At 40.4% G+C, this 17,916-nt stretch overlaps 1 protein-coding gene across 5 annotated transcripts in view; it reads left to right on the top strand.

Annotated features, from left to right (window-relative positions):
- WDR59 (WD repeat domain 59) overlaps positions 1-17,916 on the top strand; it is a 136,773-nt gene that overhangs the window by 58,273 nt on the left and 60,584 nt on the right. For all 5 annotated transcript variants that reach the window (XR_008552424.1, XR_005126058.2, XM_054696996.1 and 2 more), the window contains 7 exons: positions 72-236; positions 1,079-1,174; positions 1,326-1,482; positions 2,571-2,640; positions 7,132-7,285; positions 16,704-16,837; positions 17,831-17,912. Coding sequence is in view for 3 of the 5 variants with exons in the window: in XM_054696996.1 (XP_054552971.1) it covers positions 72-236; positions 1,079-1,174; positions 1,326-1,482; positions 2,571-2,640; positions 7,132-7,285; positions 16,704-16,837; positions 17,831-17,912 (858 nt within the window). In the remaining 2 variants the exon portion in view is untranslated. The remainder of the gene's footprint in view (positions 1-71; positions 237-1,078; positions 1,175-1,325; positions 1,483-2,570; positions 2,641-7,131; positions 7,286-16,703; positions 16,838-17,830; positions 17,913-17,916) is intronic.

Raw genomic sequence — 17,916 nt, 5'->3', positions numbered from 1 at the left:
TTTAAATCTGTTTGCATGTAGGGAGCCTTTGCTGTTTGTCACCAAAGCAGTTGTCGATTTGTCCCTTACAGATGGATGCAGCGGACAGGAGCTGCACAGTGTCTGTGCACTGTAGCAACCATCGCGTCAAGATGCTGGTGAAGTTCCCTGCCCAGTACCCAAACAACGCAGCCCCTTCCTTCCAGTTTATTAACCCCACAACCATCACATCCACAATGAAAGCCAAGCTGCTCAAGGTGGGGCTCTGCTCATATGTGTCCGTGTCTGAGTTGAGTAGTTAAGTGGAATGAGAACTCTGATAGATTAGATCTGGAAATCTCTGCCATGTACTTTTCCCCCTCTGAAAATCTAATGGAAACTTTGAATGCTTCCCTTGAAAAAATTGCTGAGAAGTTGCACATTATTTCAGGACTCTTACATATAAGTCATGCAGTTTTATTCTTGCATATAACCTGCCCACAGGTCTCATTAAAGCTATGGTTTATTCCCAAGTTGAGAACCCTGTAATAAATTTTCATTTATCTGGAAACAATAGGCAAGAGGTATTTTGAAGCTAAAGCTAAAGATATTTTATAATCTGACAAAAAAAGTGAGGTCATTAAAAATCCATTCTAGAAAAGGAGATTGTCATCCTAGAGTGAGGTAAGCCACTCAGGCCAGTGTGAGGGAGACCCCGCAAAGGGTTCCTACAGTGCCCAGAGGGGAGGTCGTGGCAGCCTGGCGTCTGGTCTGTGCTCCTCCAGGTGCACAAACTGCATCGGTCAGTTCTTGCAGAGCCAGCCAGGCAGAATCCCCATAGAAAGTCCATGAGCTGAGATCCATCCATCTTTTTCAGTTTGAGTGGCCTCTTATGTGAAGTGACAGAAATGTCCCAATAAAATGAAATTGACCTGAATGCTGTTCATCCCTTGCCTCGTTTGTATCATACACATTTACTTTGACCATCTTCTGGGATATGATAGGTAGCCTCAGACACAGCCTTGCTTCTGTCTCCCTGCCTTATCGTGGCTTGCAACTGCTTTGTAGAAAAGGAGATCAGGATAAAGAATGTTGGCGTTTTGTTGTGTTTTTTTTCCAGATCCTGAAAGACACGTCTTTGCAAAAAGTGAAACGGAACCAGAGTTGTTTGGAGCCCTGCTTGCGCCAGCTTGTGTCCTGCCTTGAGTCTTTTGTGGTGGGATTCTTGTTCTAGCCTATGCTTGGGTGTTTTATTAGCCTTCCTCCCTAAGATCCTGGGTTCCCTGATTTTGTAATAATGTATCCTTATTTTGTAACTTGGTTTAAAACAGTTTGTGATTTTTAGTCTGCTGATTTTTAAATTTCAGAACCAAGAAGATAGTGCTTCCAGCAATCCCTTTGCACTCCCAAACTCTGTCACACCACCCTTACCAACGTTCGCCCGAGTAACCACTGCCTACGGATCTTACCAAGATGCCAATATTCCCTTTCCTAGGACTTCAGGGGCCAGGTTCTGTGGAGCAGGTTGGTTTCTTTTTAGTTCTCTGATTCTAGATTTTGAGAAATAATATTATTCATAAAAATATTCTCCATAAAAATCTGCATCAGAAAATTTGCCAGTTTTGGGCCTCTGTGGTGGCGCAAGGGATTAAGATGCAACCTATGAAGCAATTTGCAGCCACTGCAACATAAGTTTGATCCCTGGGCCAGCCAGGGAGCAACCCACATGGCACAGCCGGCCTCTCCTAACTCGCCTGCTGCTCCCCTTAGCAGTGTACTTAAGTCAGTCTGCCTGTTCTGCTCCCCACTCTGTCTCTAGTGAATCCTCACACACACCCACACACCTCTGACCTGTACCCCAGCTCTTGTATGCATAAATAAATAAATCTTTAAAAAAAAAAAAAGATTTGCAAGTTTTTATTTATTTTTTCCCTAAAGATTTATTTATTTATGCATACAAGAGCTGGGGTACAGGCCAGAGATGCGGGGGGTGAGAGGATTCACCAAAGACAGTGGGGAACAGAACAGGCAGATTGACCAAAGCGCAATGCTGAGGGGAGCAGCGGGCGAGTCTGGAGAGGTCTGCTGCGCCATGTGGGTTGCTCCCTGGCCGGATGGCCGGGGATCGAACTCGTGCTGCAGAGGCTGTGAATTGCTTCATAGTGTGGCGCTTAACCCCTTGCGCCACCAGGGAGGCCCCAGTTTTTATTTTTTGACAACTCAAAAGACTTCTGTAGTATAATTACATGATCTGATACCTAATTGACATCTGTGGATGTATACTAAAAAGATTCACCAAAATTACGGTCTTAATTTTTTTCATTCTGATGAGATTGAATTTGAGTCTTTGCTCAGGGCCCCAATTGTCAAAGGGAATAGGTCCTCTAGCAGAGAAATAGAAAGGAGCCATGAAGACTTTAAACAACATATATCTTGTCTTGCCCGGATCCTGGATATTCTAACCTTGGTCCCTGTTCAGAATCATGGTAGTCACATGTCTCGTCTATCCTTCAGGTAGATTGAGATAAACAAAACATTGATCAGTGCTGCCTTAGGACCTCCCACATCCAACTCTTTGATGTTGATATGCACATGTGATGTCTCCTTTGCAGGGTACCTAGTGTATTTCACAAGGCCTATGACCATGCATCGAGCAGTGTCCCCAACAGAACCTACTCCAAGGTAAGTCTGGGGATGCAGATATAAAGTATATTCATAGGCCAGCAATTGGCAGACACCTGGGAACCACTCACCTTGTTTTTGAACAGTTTGTTCTTCCATTATAGGATTTATTTGAGAAAGATCAAGGTTCTTTAAATTGCTGAAATTTCTACTGTAAAATTACTATCAAACCACTTGTTCAAAGCTGGTGTCCAGACAAGGCAACTTCTTTTTTTATGTGCTCTTCTTGCATTGCTAAAGTGTTATTTGAACATTAAGTAAAACTAGAAAAATAACAGGAAAATCATTTATAGTCTTACCATACTACTATGCCACTTCTAATTTTACCAAAACATGGTTAATTTTTCAATTAATGTGGTATATTGAAAAGACTTGAATAACATGGAAGTTTTACATAGAAATATGAAAGCTCTTCTTTTCCTTTCCATGTTTCATAGAGAGAATCCACTGTTAGCAATTTAATGTGTTCTTTCTTTTTTCCTTGAGAGACAGCCTAGTATAGCAGATGACAATGTGGACATCAGGTTCAGAGCCAGATTATTGACTCCCAATCTTGGCCTTGCTGTTCTCTGACCTTAGGCAAGTTAGCTAAACTGTTCTTGAGTTTCTTCAACTATGACATGGGGTTGTTGATAGCACCTACCTCCTGTAGTTGCTGTGAAGATAGAGTTAGTCCTGTAAAGTTTTGGACATTTCATATAAATGGAATAATAAAATATAGTCTTTTGAGACTGGCTTCCTTCACTTAGGATAATATTTTCAAGGCTCATATCCATTGTAGCAAGTATCAGTACTTAATTTCTTTTTATTGCCAAACAATATTCCATCATGTATATACCACATTTTATTCATTCTATTGATGAACATTTGGATTATTTCTACTTTTTGCCTAATATAATGCTGCTATGAACATTCATGTGTAAGTTTTTGTGAGAACATATATTTTAATTTTTCTTGGTTATACCTAGGAATAGAGTTGCTAGATCATGTTGTAAAGTTTTTTTTTTTCTTTCTTAATAGCTTTATTTTTTAGAGCAATTTTAAGATCAGAGCAAAATCAAGTGGAAATTACAGAGAATTTCCATATATCCCTTTTCCCAACCCACTCACATAACCTCCACCATACTACTGGTATTTTATTTTATTTATTTATTTATTTATTTTTTTTAAGGTTTATTTATTTATTTATTTATTTATATGAGCACTGGGTACAGTCAGAAGAGCGGGAGGGTGAGAGAATTCACCAGAGCCAGAGCAGGATGCAGAGCAGGCAGAAGGACCAAAGTACACTGCTGAGGGGAGCAGCGGGCAGCAGGAGAGGTCTGTGCGCCATGCGGGACCCTCCACCGGTGGCCGGGGAGCAGCCAGGAATCGAACCAGAGCTGCAGAGGCTGCGGGCAGCTTCGCAACCCAGCGCTCAACCACTGCGCCACCGGGGAGGCCTGGTATTTTATTTTATTATTATTATTATTTTTTAAAGATTTTTACTTATTTATTTATTTATACAAGCACTGGGTACAGTCAGAAGCGCTGGAGGGTGAGAGAATTCACCCGAGCCAGAGCGGGGAGCAGAGCAGGCAGAAGGACCAAAGCACACTGCTGAGGGGAGCAGCGGGCAGCAGGAGAGGTCTGCGCGCCATGTGGGACCCTCCTCCGGTGGCTGCTCCAGCCGGGGATCCAACGGCGCTGCAGAGGCTCCCCTCAGCAGCCTCGCAACCCAGCGCTCAACTGCTGCACCACCGGGGAGGCCCACTACTGGTATTTTAAACTTAAATATTATGTCATTTACCACAGATGTCTGCTTCTACAATGTGGTAACCAAGATAACTTGGAAACTTTCCTTCTACAAACTTACTTGGATATATTGGATGTAATGGCTTTAGCATACTTATGAATGAATTGCTAAGCTAATAAGAAAGAAAAAAGTTTGAACCAAATGTAAAAGCAGGCACTACTGTTGTTCTGGGAGTTTGCCAGTATGCAGGAATCCAGGCATATGAGACCTTGGCCCCACAACACCCGGGGCGTAAGTGCTAGAGACCCTCTACGTTATAGTGGGTTCCTTATTCAAAAGATTGTACTAGAAAGTAATGACCTACTTTCTAGGGAATCAATGAATATTTGTATCTGTATTTTTTTTTTTTTGGTGTGAGATACAGATCCAGTTTTATTTATTTTTATTAAACTTTATTATCTGTACTTTGAATCCAAGAGAAAAATGTTCCCATTAGAACTTTTTCCATACTAACAGTACTTGATTGTAGTATAATTTACAGGACCCAAGGTGAAGTGTACAACTTGATGAGCAGCACCCAGATCAAGATACAGTGTATTGCCCTCATTCCCCAAATTCCCTCATCCCTTTACACAGAGTACAGAGTCCCTTAACATTTTTCTGACTTCCATTCAGTGTAGTTTAATTTTGCCTGTGCTTGAATTTCATTAAAATAGAATCATGCAGCATGATCTGTTTTATGCTTGTCTTACTTTGTTCAACTTAATGCTTTTTAAACTGACCACAGTCCTGCTTGTATCAGTACTTTCATTGCATGAAAATATTGCAATTTGTTTATATATTCTCCTGTTGATGAACATTTGCTTTTTCTCTAATTTGGGGCAATTGAGAATAAACCTACAAGTCTTTTTATGGACATGTATATTAATTTCACTCCCAAGGAGTAGCTCACTGTCACTGGTGTATATTTAATTTTATTAGAAATTGCCTACAAGTCTGTTCACAGTGATTATGCCATTGTATACTCTTACCAGCAGTGTTTCAGGGTTCTGGTTGCTCCTTAGCTTCTGCAAAACTTGTTTTCAATCTTTTCAGCTTTAGCCATTGTGGTGGATATGTCATATTTTCAATGTGGTTTTAATTTGCATTTCCATGGCGATGACTGATGACGTTCAGCAGCTTTTGTGTCCTTATTGACCATTTGAGTATATTTTGTGATATGCCTATTTGAAGTATTTTGTCCATTTGGGGGGATTGTTTTTATTTATTTACTTGTTGGTGGTTTTTTGACTATTCTGACCGCAGATCCTTTGCTGGATACGTGTATTGATTTTCTCCTCATCTGTGGCTTGTCTTTCTTCCTCCTTAATCATTTTCAAAAAAACAGAAGTTTTTAATTTTTTTAAAATTTAATGAAGTCTAATTTTAAAATTTTATGATTAGTTCTTTTTGTGTCTTGTCTAAAATTTGCCTGCACCAAGGGCAAGAAGATAGTGTTCTGTGTTTTCTTTTGAAGTTTGTAGTTTTATTTTTTTTTAATTTAATTTTTTAAAAGATTTATTTATTTATGCATACAAGAACTGGGGTGCAAGACAGAGGTGCGGGGCAGGGGAGAGAGGATACACCAGAGACAGAGTGGGGAACGGAACAGGCAGACTGACTGAAATACAGTGCCAAGGGGAGCAGCAGGTGAGACAGGAGAGGTCTGCGCCATGTGGGTAGCTCCCTGGCTGGCTGGGGATCGAACTCATGCTGCAGAGGCTGCAGATAGCTTCACAGTGCTGTGTTTAACCCCTTGTGCCACCAGGGAGGCCCTAAAGATTCAGTTTTAAATTCCTTATTTAAGGTCTGTCATCAGTCTTAAAATAAGTTTTATGTATGATGCAAGGTAGGTATCAGAGTTTATCTTTTTCAGTAGACATAAATAGTTGTTCCAGTGCCATTTATGGAAAAGATTTTTCTTTTCTCATTTAATTTACATTGATATCTTTGTTGAAAAAATCAGTTGACAATATGTTTGTGAATCCACCTGGACTCTTTTTTCCTTTGAGCTATTCATTTCACTTTTTGCCAATAAAATACCCTTAATGAAGTTTTATATAGTAAGTCTTCAAATCTGCTAGTGTAAGTCCTTCAGCATTGTCTTTCTTGTTCAGGATTGAGTTGCCTATTCTAGTTCTTGTGCATTTCTGTAAAAAAGAGGAAACCAGCTTTTGGTTTCTTTTAAAAGCCTGGGCTTATGTTGACCTTGTAGGTCAACTTGGAGAAAATTCACATCTTAACCACATGGAAGCTTTTAAACCACTAACACTGTTTTAGATCTTTAAATTCTCGGTAAAATTTTATACTCTCAGTGCTCATTTTTTAAATTACATTTGTTCCTACGTGTGTGACATTTTGATGCTATTGTAAATGAAATTTTTAAAATGTTTATTTTTCTAAATGCTTATTGATATTATGTAGACATGCCAGATTTATTTTTATAGCTTGACCTTATATTTGAGTTCATTTATTAATTCTAGTTGTTTGTAGAGCCTTTTGAATTTTCTATGTATACAATCATAGAAGCATTTTCTGCTTTTGCAGATAAAGCATTTTTCAGTTCTGAAGTTCTCTTTTGTTCTTTTTTTAGTTTCCTTTTCCCCCACATTTTCTCCATATTTTCCTCTTGGTTTCATCAAGTTGTAGGAATGGGACTACTTAAAAATGGGGAGAGATTAGAGATAGTATGAATAATTCTGTGTTTTCAACCCTAGGTCTCTCTCAGCCTTGTCTGCTTATCATACTGGGTTGATTGCACCGATGAAGATACGCACAGAGGCCCCTGGGAATCTTCGTTTATATAGCGGGAGCCCCACTCGCAGTGAGAAAGAACAGGTCTCCATCAGCTCCTTCTACTACAAGGAACGGGTAAGTGGGGGCACGGCCTCTGATTATTATACCTTCTGCTGTACTTTTGTTCTTTGTCTCCCTGCCTGTTACACACAGCTGCTCAAATAGTAATCCCCTTAGTCTTTCCCTTTCATAATTCATTTGTTCAGGAAAGGCCTTTGTTCCTTTCAGTTGGCTTTAACTACTGTAAATTGTATGTATGTGTGTGGGAGGGTTAGTTCTTACCCATATTTTTCACTCCCTACTTAACCCTGTCCTTTAAATAGGATAATGATAATGAATGAATCCCCATTCATTAAGCTGACTTCCATTCTTTCAGGTAAAATAATTTAGATTCAAGTCTCTGTTGGCATTCTGGTGTTTATCAGCAAATCAAAGGTTGCTTGTGGAGCTTTGGAATCTAGATCTACTTAGAACTTCACAGTTGTGAGGAGTTTTAAAGTTGATCTCCTGAAGGTATCATACTGGTTTACTAAAAGCACCCATTTGGAGGGGTTAGTATATACAAATTTGCCCTTATGTTCCTGGGTTCTTAAGTAGTTCCTTGTTCTTAAAGTAGCTTTTTGAAGTCTTTGGTGATAACAATGTAGAGAATGTTGGCAGAGTGTAGGAATGATTCTAAGAACTTTTTCCATGTTGTCAGATTGAGAGTCTGGCTTAAATTAAGTTTTTAGCTGACATGGTGTTTAAACAGAATTACTTCTGAGTTAACTCACAAACTCAGTCCTTGGGAGTTCTTATTGTTGCTGTCCCCCACTAATTGAGAAAAGAATAACTACAATTAAAACTTTTTTAAAAAATCTATTTTAAATAATAAAACAATTTCTAGCAAGTGTTAAAGGTGTCTTCACTTCAGTTGCAGTTTAGTGACTAACCTTGGTTCATATTGATAATTGGGCTTCTCTAACTTATTGAAATGACAGGAAATAGTGCCTGAGACAGGACAAGTTGTGGGCACAGCCATTCAGTGGCTGGGAACATGTTCATAGGGAACATGATTTTTTCATCGCCTCTCTGGCCAACTCTCTGTAGTTCCCTTTCTTTGGAATTCTGCCCCCCCTGACTTTCAAACACCAGTACCCTCCCAAGTTTTTTACATTTAAAAGTTTTAGTTTTTCTTTTTTTGTGAGCCAGCAGCTAACTGAGTGGATGATCTGATAGACTGAGAACTAAGGCGTTTTATTGACATAGTAGCCAAGCAAAATTGGCAAATGTGGGAATTTTCTTCAGTCTCAGGGCTAGGTTAAGATCTTTTAGTCAGAAAGGCATTCTGAATTTTCCTTTGATCCATGTTGTGGGTACTTGGATTTGGATTGAACAAAATAGATTAGCTTTGACTCTGTGGTAGTATGTGCAACAATGTCTGGTTAAAATAGCTCCAGTTATAAGATGCAACCTTTTCTAATGCTAAAGCATTGGTCAAACCTGGATTCCTGTGTTTCATGGTCAGACTTCTTTCCATATGAGCACCATATCAGAAAGTACATAGATAATTACTTTTTATTAGAAGGATCTGCTGAGGAGTAGAGGAAGGGTTGGGATTTTTCCGTTTGGGATGGTTTCCAGTGTGCTGCTTCTGCAAAGAAAATGGGCTTTTATATATTATAATCCTCTTGGTGACATCATAAGTGGCCTTAAAGTCTTATTTCAAATAGTGACCAAATAAAATGGAGGAGACACTTATTTAATTTCATATGAAACCTTTATGTTGATGTATACATAAAGTCCACAAATCATAAGCATGTAACTTAGTGAATTAACAGTCACACAGACCAAGAAATAGGCCTGGGGAGCTTTGGGGGAGGAATGACATGTAATAACAATTAGGTTAAATTGTATGAAATTGCTGATATTTGACCTCAAAAAAAGTTTCATTTGTTTCAATCTAATGAAAAGGAAAAATTAACAAATCACTTATTTTGTGATGAATCTGAAATAGATTTATCTCTCCTTGAAGCTTGCTCAAATCCATCCTATTACATGGAGCAAATGGAGGGATTAAAGAAGTGAAATCTTACACAGGCTATCTTATCTTTAGCACAGAGGTCAGTCCAGTTATCCCTTGGAGAGTATTTTCTAATTCTCATGGGTCTAGTTTCACATATCAAAGAATATCACTTTTATTACTTTTGTTCTAGGAAATATTCCAGTTTACTAAGATTTTCTGTACTTAATTCTTCATTTTCAGCCCCAGTTTTTCTCCTACATATTTTTGTTCTCTTTTACATCTCTAACCCTGAGAACTTTAAATGAGTAAGAATAAAAGAATAGGATAGGGCTTCCCCTGGTGGTGCAGGCGCTTGAGCGCAGCGCTGTGAAGCTGTCCGCAGCCTCTGCAGTGCGGGTTCGATCCTGCCGGCCAGCGAGGAACCCACATGGCGCGGCAGACCTCTCCTGCTCGCTGCTTCCCTCAGCAGTATATTTCAGTCAGTCTGCCTGTTCTGTTCCCTGCTCTGTCTCTGGTGAATCCTCTCACCCTCCCACGCATCTGGCCTGTACCCGGGTTCTTGTATGCCTGAATAAATAAATCTTTAAAAATAAAAAAATAGGGTATTGCTGTATTCAGTAATACTACTGCATTTGCAATGAAGGAATTATATATAAACTATTGTTGAGATTACAGAAAAATTTTACAGAACCATTGAGGGTTACTGTTTGTTTCTCTTGTTTCTGTGTCTTTTTTCAACCTTCCCTTCTTAGATCATAGTGTTATATTCATCTAAATATTCTCCAGATGGAATTCCTATGTTTGCTCCTAAAAATTTTTTAAATATGAGACTTTTAAAAATCACCAAACTTCATAGGAAGTTAAAAGGCACAGAGAATGCTAACATTCATTTGGAAACTGGACCAACTATTAATAGTTGATGAACTATTGTTTATTCCCAGGATAAATCAAAAAGCCCAGAAGATAAACATTAGGCATTGCCTGATAAACATTTAAAAAAATTTGAACATTTGCTTCAGTTTATGTTACTAAAATAGCTCTCAACTCTAAGTAAGTGGGGAGGTCATTAAAGTTAATAAAATAATTTCTGATTTCCATGAATAGTATCACGGCTCCCAGTTCCCCACTCAGATTCCCTCAAGAGTGGGTCTCCACAGTGCTGGCTCCCTCTTTCTCGCACCCTTCAGGCTCTCACTTCCCTGTGCTATCACTCTGGAAGTAGTCCTGCAGCCCCAAGGTCAAGACTTTTGATTTCCTCAATGCCTCTCAGCCACACACCAAAAAATATTTGGTAGTGAGGCTACTGAAGAGAACTCCGGCTTTAGGAATGAGAATGTTCTCCTGTGTACGTGTTCTCTTGAAGAGGCAGGTAGCATCCTCCACGTTTTTCTGCACTTGTACTTGATCTCTATCCTTGTTAGAGAACCACAAAGCTTGATGGTGGTTCCTTTGGCAGAGCTGTGCTGACATCAGCCTCCTTCTATCTTGAAATGTGTTTCAGGGTAAAAAGCAACGATGTTGAAGCTGTTTTTGGACTGTGACGTGTTGGGAGGGAGGTGAGGGATGAATCCAAATATTGCTGTGCTGAGGTTCAAAATTTTTCAGTCATTCCAGTCCCAGTTTTGCAGTGTATTATGGTGCCTTTAATCCGTCAGATGTGCAGGAAGCTTTCATTTATTCTATATTTTCCCTTTTAATTTTCTTGGTGTTTTTCTTCCCTCCTTCGGGGTGTAACGTTTACACGTACAGATGTCTCCTCGCTCTGCCCGGCGACGTTGGTCCATACAAGCAATTAACGACTTCCCGGTACTGTGCGCTGTCCAAATGCTCTCCTTGACTAATCCTGTCTCTGCCCAAAGGCCCAAGAATAAAATGCCACCTGCCTGGCTTTGAGGAACCTGAAATGTCAGGCTGGCTGGTTTTCAGGACCAGCAACAGCAAATTTTTCACTCTTAGGAGTCAGGTACCAAGCACTGACTCGTTCAGTCATAGAGTTTCAAATGGGTGAAAACTGAGACCCTTAAGTATCATGAATGTACTTCTTTGAAAATGAAGCTAAAAACTAGGCTGCTTGGAAAGAACCTCAATTGTAACCCTTTAACTCACCTGATTTCACTTGGACTATTGGTATAATAGTACTTTCAAAAGCCTACCTTTGGCATGGCGGGGGAAGCAGAGAAAGATATAAGAGATTTCCACCATTTTATCCCTGTTTTTATTGTCTTCATTTGGTTCAATGAGGGAAGCACCCATCTGCTTCATTGGCATGACACATAAGCTAGTTTTTAATACTTGGCGAATTTTCTGGAACAGATTTTTTTCCTTACCATCACTATTTTGTGTTGGCAATGAAACCTCTGCTATGGATGTTCTTTCTTCCTTTTCTTTCTTTCTTCCTCACTCCTATTGGCCATCTCCCCTCTTCTGTCTTCCTCTCCCACCCCCTTCATGTTTCAGTAGTGCCAAGGTGACCTCAGGCTGTGCAGGCAGTCTTGAGGCTTTTGTGTAAATTTCATTTGGTGTAAAACAATATTTAGGGAATAGTAGTCCTTTAGCCTTTTCATGTAAAAACCAGTTGAAATCGGGAGCCCTGATTAGCAAGTACCACTGCTGCCAACACCTTGCAGGGGGAGCCGCTAACATGGCTTCCTCTCCTCAAAAAGCCCGTCTCAGCCTGACTGCTGAATTTCCACTGACTCTCCAGAATTCTCTGCTCCTACTGCTATTTAAATAGGAACTCATTTTGACTCACTGCCCACTCTGCTGATTAAGCATTGTTTATGGGTTTGCTGCGAAGCAGTTGGTGGCTTATTCTTGGGCTGTTTTTACATTTAACCCCATTTATTGGCCTTGATGTTGCCTCCTATTGTAGCAGTAACACTGGTGATACAGTCGCAAGCTGGCTATTGGTTGTCTTTCAGTGCTATTTGCACCAGTGCCTCCTTCCCATCCTCCCCAACCCACTCCACCCCACCCCTTTTGTCCCTGTCCTCTTTCCCATAATTCCATGAACACCTTCTTGGTATGTTCAGAGGAGCATCCTGGTGCTCATCATGTAATAATTTGTCTGTCTTGCTTTGTCTCTTTTCCCTCTACCCCTGCTCATGAAGTCTGTGGGGAAGGGGCATTTTCTATTGCTGGGGCATTGAGAAGACCTAGGAGAAATGCAGAGGCCTTTGGCTTCCCAGAGGTACTGATTTTACTGCACAGAAAAGTGTCTGTATTTAAGCCCATCAGAGTGGGACTGGAGCAATGCAGGAGGTTAAGGGGGCTTTTTGGCCAGAGTGCCTCTCTCCACCCCAGGAAGACTAGGCACACCCCAGCCTGGTGTGTCATTGTTCTCTGCATGTTTTTTCCTGACAGTTGCACAGATCAGAGACTCCTGAAAATGCCTGTAGGGCATTAAGGGAAACAGATATCTTGGGGCAGTGTGGGTGGAATATGAACCCTTTTTCATTGCCAAAGCATTGGAAAAAACACTCTGAAAAATTGTCCATGATTTTTAGGGAGCAGCAAGGACTAAAGGCCCCAACATCTGATTTGAGATTTAGTGTATCTTCATTTAGGCTGCCTGGTTTTATTCAGTCCCAGATAATAATTGACCACTCACTAGACAGGATTACTGACCGATCCCTGTAAGTTGAAGAGGAGATACTTCATATTTAAAAACTACTAACCAACAAATTTAAAAAAAAAGCAAACACCACCCAACAACTCTTTTTGTGATTCTACAAAGATTTTTGATAATGTTCTGCAGTAATTCATTGCTGGGTTAAATGAATGAATGCTGCTGTCCCATGATTGCTTTTTATAGTTTACTCTTGGTAGCAGCTATGACTTGGGTGAACCCGTCTTGGGAATCTCCTATTATAGATTCAAAGGCAACTTAATGAGTTCTATAAAACTGCTTTTATATCAGTACTGATGAAACAGAGAAACACCCAGGAACCTGGTGTTTCAAGAAGTTGACCAGGAAGTCCCAGGAACAGACTGACTTCTGTAATTTAGTGAAGGGCAATTGCAGAAATTTGACCAAAACAACTTATCTTTCCATTCTCATCAGGTGCTTATCGATGCTCCCATTGCTTGATAACCCAAGACTGCCCACGGAGAAGAGTTCTAGTAGAACTCTAAGAGTTCTGTTTCTTTGGACTAGTTTTCTTCTCTCTGAATGTACCTAATCCTAAAACTCCAGAAAGGAGATTAGATGGCAAGTGGTATAAGCTCTTGAGCCCAGCCTGAATTACAGCATCTGGGTCTGGGCCTGGAGTGTGAAGCCAGGCGGCACCTGGAGCTGCCTCTGTCACTGGTCTGCGTCTCGCCCAGGAGAGAGCGGAACGCAGTCTGATGTGTGGTGAGGAAGTGACCCTGAAGTGAGTTACCATAGAGGATGGTGTGTTGGATAGGCTTCACCAGAATCAGATCGTGGTCTCCTTACATGCAGCAGTGGATTCATCTAAACATGGACGAAACTATCTACATATTTACAGGTAGCTTAGTCAGCACTTAATTTTTTTTCCTTTATAAAATTATATACTTAAAAACAGGTTAAGTATGGGCTTAGCAGCCTGACAGCCTGTGTTCAAATCTTGGCTTTTATGTCTGTGGCTTTGAGCAAGTCTTTCATCCGCATTTGTAAAGTGGAAGCAACTCCTCCCTGCCATCTACCCTCCCAAACTGTGACAGGGCTCACACTCATAGTAAACTGTCCATATCAGGACCAGTGCTGTTAAGAATAATCAATTAAGTATTTAAATCCTAAGTGAGACATCTGTATACTTGGACTTGTGTCCAGGCCGTCTCTTATTTCCCACATATGGCCAGTTCTAAATAAGCCTCCGGGGAAATGGCTTGTTGCTCAGATCTTCCATGTCCATTCCCCAGATCCCTCTGTTCAAGCATTTTTGACATTCTAAGATGATCACTTTCAGGCTCTCCCTCTGCCAGCTAATCCCCAGTCGGCAATAAGGGTCCAAGCCAGGGCCTTCTAGCCACAGTCCCTGTCTCTGTCCCACACCGCCTCTCGGAAATACCTGGATTCTCCATACTGTCCACCTACTCTAGCAGTCATTCTGCATCTCCCTCACTGTCTCACCGGTGGTGGGTTATGAGCATGATGGGGTTTTTAAGATTATTATAAACCAATAAAAAGAAAAAATACCTTAAAAAATTAATCAAGCCTGCTGGGAAAAACATTTTCAAATGAGCTTGTCTATTTGCAAATGAACCACTTTCAGCACATGGTTAACAAACTTTTATAGGACTGCTTAAAAAGTCAGGACATTTTGCTGGGTGTCAGTGTGGTCTGAAAGCTGATAGACCCTGTCCCTCATGAGCCCTCTGTCCATATCCACTGATCAGTTGAGTGGAGTTGTAGTGAAGCACTCAATTGCTCATGTGCTTCTCATTTTCTCTAAGAAAGGGCCCAAGTGACTCTCTGGAACTGTGCTTTAGACACCTTCCAACCAACCCAGATGGATCCTACTCTCCTCCAGGTGGCATCATTTTAGTGTAGAACTTTTCTTTTCTACCATCCTAAATCTCATCTCAGATGACCTATTATGTGGGACCTATGGATGTGTCCTTTCTTAGGATTTTCAAATTCCTGGAAACCTGGGTGAAAATTACAGTGAAATAAGTTTGTGCATTTATACTCTCCCTATTGTAGTTAACCACATTATGCTGTTCCTGACATTATTGAATAGATGTTCACCACATCACCCTATTTAAAACCAGTCACGCCATAGTACTTTGTGCATGCGTGACCACATCCGTTCTACATTGGTTCACTGCCTGGCTCCAGCCCATTCTGACAGGTTGTTTGCTCTGTACATAGTCTCCCCTTACTTGTACCAATGTGAGGCTGTTCAAGGCCAAAGACTAGTATTTTTGTGAACATGCACGCTGTTCTTTAGAAAATAACCAGGGCTAGTAGAGATTTAGAGAGCTACCTATAATCAGATTAATCTTCCTCGTATATTACAGAATAATGACTTTGTGTGGCTAAATAGTGAATAGTGACTGAAACGCTTCCTAAGAGCAAATGGTTTAAGGTTCCAAATTGACAGTGTAGCAAATGTATTTACAAATGATGATGGACAATTTAGTTACTTCACCGAACTTCTTCGGTTACCTGCCGGCTATCCTGAATTTAGTGGGTGGGTTTCATAACATTTAATAATTCTGTAGGAAGTTACATGCATCAGGCCACTTTGGGGAGCCAATAGGGTAGCACATCAATATAGAAATGCCTAAATAGAGACGATCACTAATTTATGGAAGAGTGATTGTATGAAATCACTTGTGGAAAACAAATTTATCCATAAGTGACCTAAGTAATGATCTAAATTCCTGAAAGTTTGTATATGTTCATAATAATTATAAATTTTAAATTGTACTTTTCAGTTTACATGGTGTGTATGCTCACCTTTCAAATGAACCCTTGTAAGACTGGAGCAGCAGGGTTCAGCATGAGCCACAGTTAGCAGTGAGCAAAAAGTTGAGCAATGTGAGACTAAATTCACAGCAAGTAAGTAATTAGCACAGGGTCACACTGAGCCAGTTCATGCAGTGAGCCCACTAAGCCAGGGTCTTATGACTCCGAATTGTAGGCCCTTTCACTAACTCCTTTGTTAATAAATATGTCACTTCCCTCCTGAGTTGAATTACTTTGGTTTCCCCTTTTTTTAACTTCTGGCAATAAAATAAAATAGAACATTGCTCCCGTGACTGGTTGTCCATTGAAACATACCAGACAGGGATGCACACTACTCATTCTCCTTTTCTAGGACATCTTTCCTTTCCCACATGTGGGCTCCTTGGTACCCATTTGTAGATAAGGCTCTGGGGAAATTGGGTAAGTGCTCAGATCTCCCAGGGCCATTCCCCAGCTCCCTCTGCTCCAGTATTTTTAACATTCTAAAATGATCACTTTCAGAAATCATCCAGGTCTATGAGGAAAAGCAGAGTAATTTTTCTTGAGTTGTTAGATTTCTCTCTGCTTACCATGAAGATTGGCAGAGCCCACACTGCTGTGTCTGAATTAAATTTTCAACAATTTCTATTAAGATTGTTTGAGAAGGAAAAAAAAAACCTAATTAGTTTCAAGCAAGAACTTTGAACTTAGGGTTGAACCCAACCTTAAAAGTTGCTTTTCTCCCACATTTTTGTGGTCGTTACTAACTTTTTTACCTGCTGTTCTTTCTCCCTTTATGTTTTTAAATTTTGGCTTCAAGGTATCTATTTTTAAGCACCTGCAGAATGTAGATAACCCTGCAGTAGGTGCTTATTTTCCTATTAGGATTTTGGACCAAGAACTCAATGCCCTTTGTCATCCTTTTATTTCCTACAGATGCTGATTCATGTAATTGTGGGTATGATGTTACAAAGTCTCTGCAAATTACCAATGACCCAACTCTGATGTGCTCTGCAACTGCAGGTTTCCATTCATCAAAGTCCCCATTACTTATATTTTCTCATCTCCCCCAGAAATCAAGGAGATGGAAAAGTAAGCGCGAGGGATCTGACTCTGGCAATCGACCAATCAAGGCTGCTGGGAAGGTCATCATCCAGGACATTGCATGCCTGCTTCCTGTTCACAAGTCGTTGGGAGAACTCTACATGTAAGTTCAGAATCTCAAGTATGCCTGCTCATCCCTTAATCATGATTATTAAACCCTCTCTTCAGAAGCATTTTCAGGAGATGCCCGATAAATTAGCTTTTTATTGCTGCATAGCAGGTTACTACTAATTTAGTGACCTAACATAACATTCATTTATTATCTCATCATTTCCATGGTCTGGCTTGGGTTAGCTAGGTAAAGACCTCAGGTCTCACTAACATGAGGGGTAGTATCACCTCATGCTTGCTCAGGGTCTGTGTTCAGCCTCTTGCAGTTGCTGCAGCAGCCATAGAAAATTCCATCATCTTTGAGACTTGCACCTGCTTCACCTGCTTCCTAAGGTCTGACTTGTTTAGGTCAGATCCACCCAGGACAATCTCCCTGTTAACCAATTCATTTGCCTGATAAAAAAAACCTAATCATAGGAGTGATACCTCATCAGTATTCACTGCTCTTGCCCAAGTATTTAAAAGGAGAGCTTTACACATGATTCATAGAGCAGGGGGCAGAAATCTTGGGAACAGTCTGAATTTTGCCTCTCATACTTAGTAAGTAAAACAGAAAAGCAGAAACAGTCCAGTGGAGAGCATGGGGAGATGAATGACAGGTATACAGAGGCTTGCCTGTGGCTCCCAGCATATTACTCTTTGTATTGGAAACTATAGTGTTACACATCTTTAAATTCGTTTTGATTTGATTCCCAAACCTTGGGAACTCCACAGGAAAACTGGTTGGCACACTGGTCTCTGAGTCTGGTCTCCTCCTGACTTAGAGGTGAGTGATTTCACCTTTCCCAGGCTTGAACCATACTCTAACATAGCTCTGGTTAAACCTTTTCTCCATGTTACCCTGAAAGAGAGCTTAAAGCCAACAGGAATAAAACATTTTAAATGGCAGCCAAAGAGGCAATTTTTAGTCTGTTTGTTAAGCTGGGAGTCATTGATTAGGAAGTCAGACTAAAATGAAACTTCTTCATTGTCTTTTAAACTTCAGATTGAATGTGAATGATATTCAAGAAACGTGTCAGAAGAATGCCACTTCTGCCTTGCTTGTTGGAAGGAAGGATCTTGTCCAGGTAT

The sequence above is a fragment of the Talpa occidentalis genome, unplaced genomic scaffold, assembly GCF_014898055.3.
Source record: "Talpa occidentalis isolate TD23 unplaced genomic scaffold, MPIMG_talOcc4v2.1 talOcc4.17, whole genome shotgun sequence".
Taxonomy (NCBI): Eukaryota; Metazoa; Chordata; class Mammalia; order Eulipotyphla; family Talpidae; genus Talpa; species Talpa occidentalis.
The sequence above is the reverse complement of the archived record's forward strand: the minus strand, read 5'-3'. Positions and strand labels throughout refer to the sequence as shown.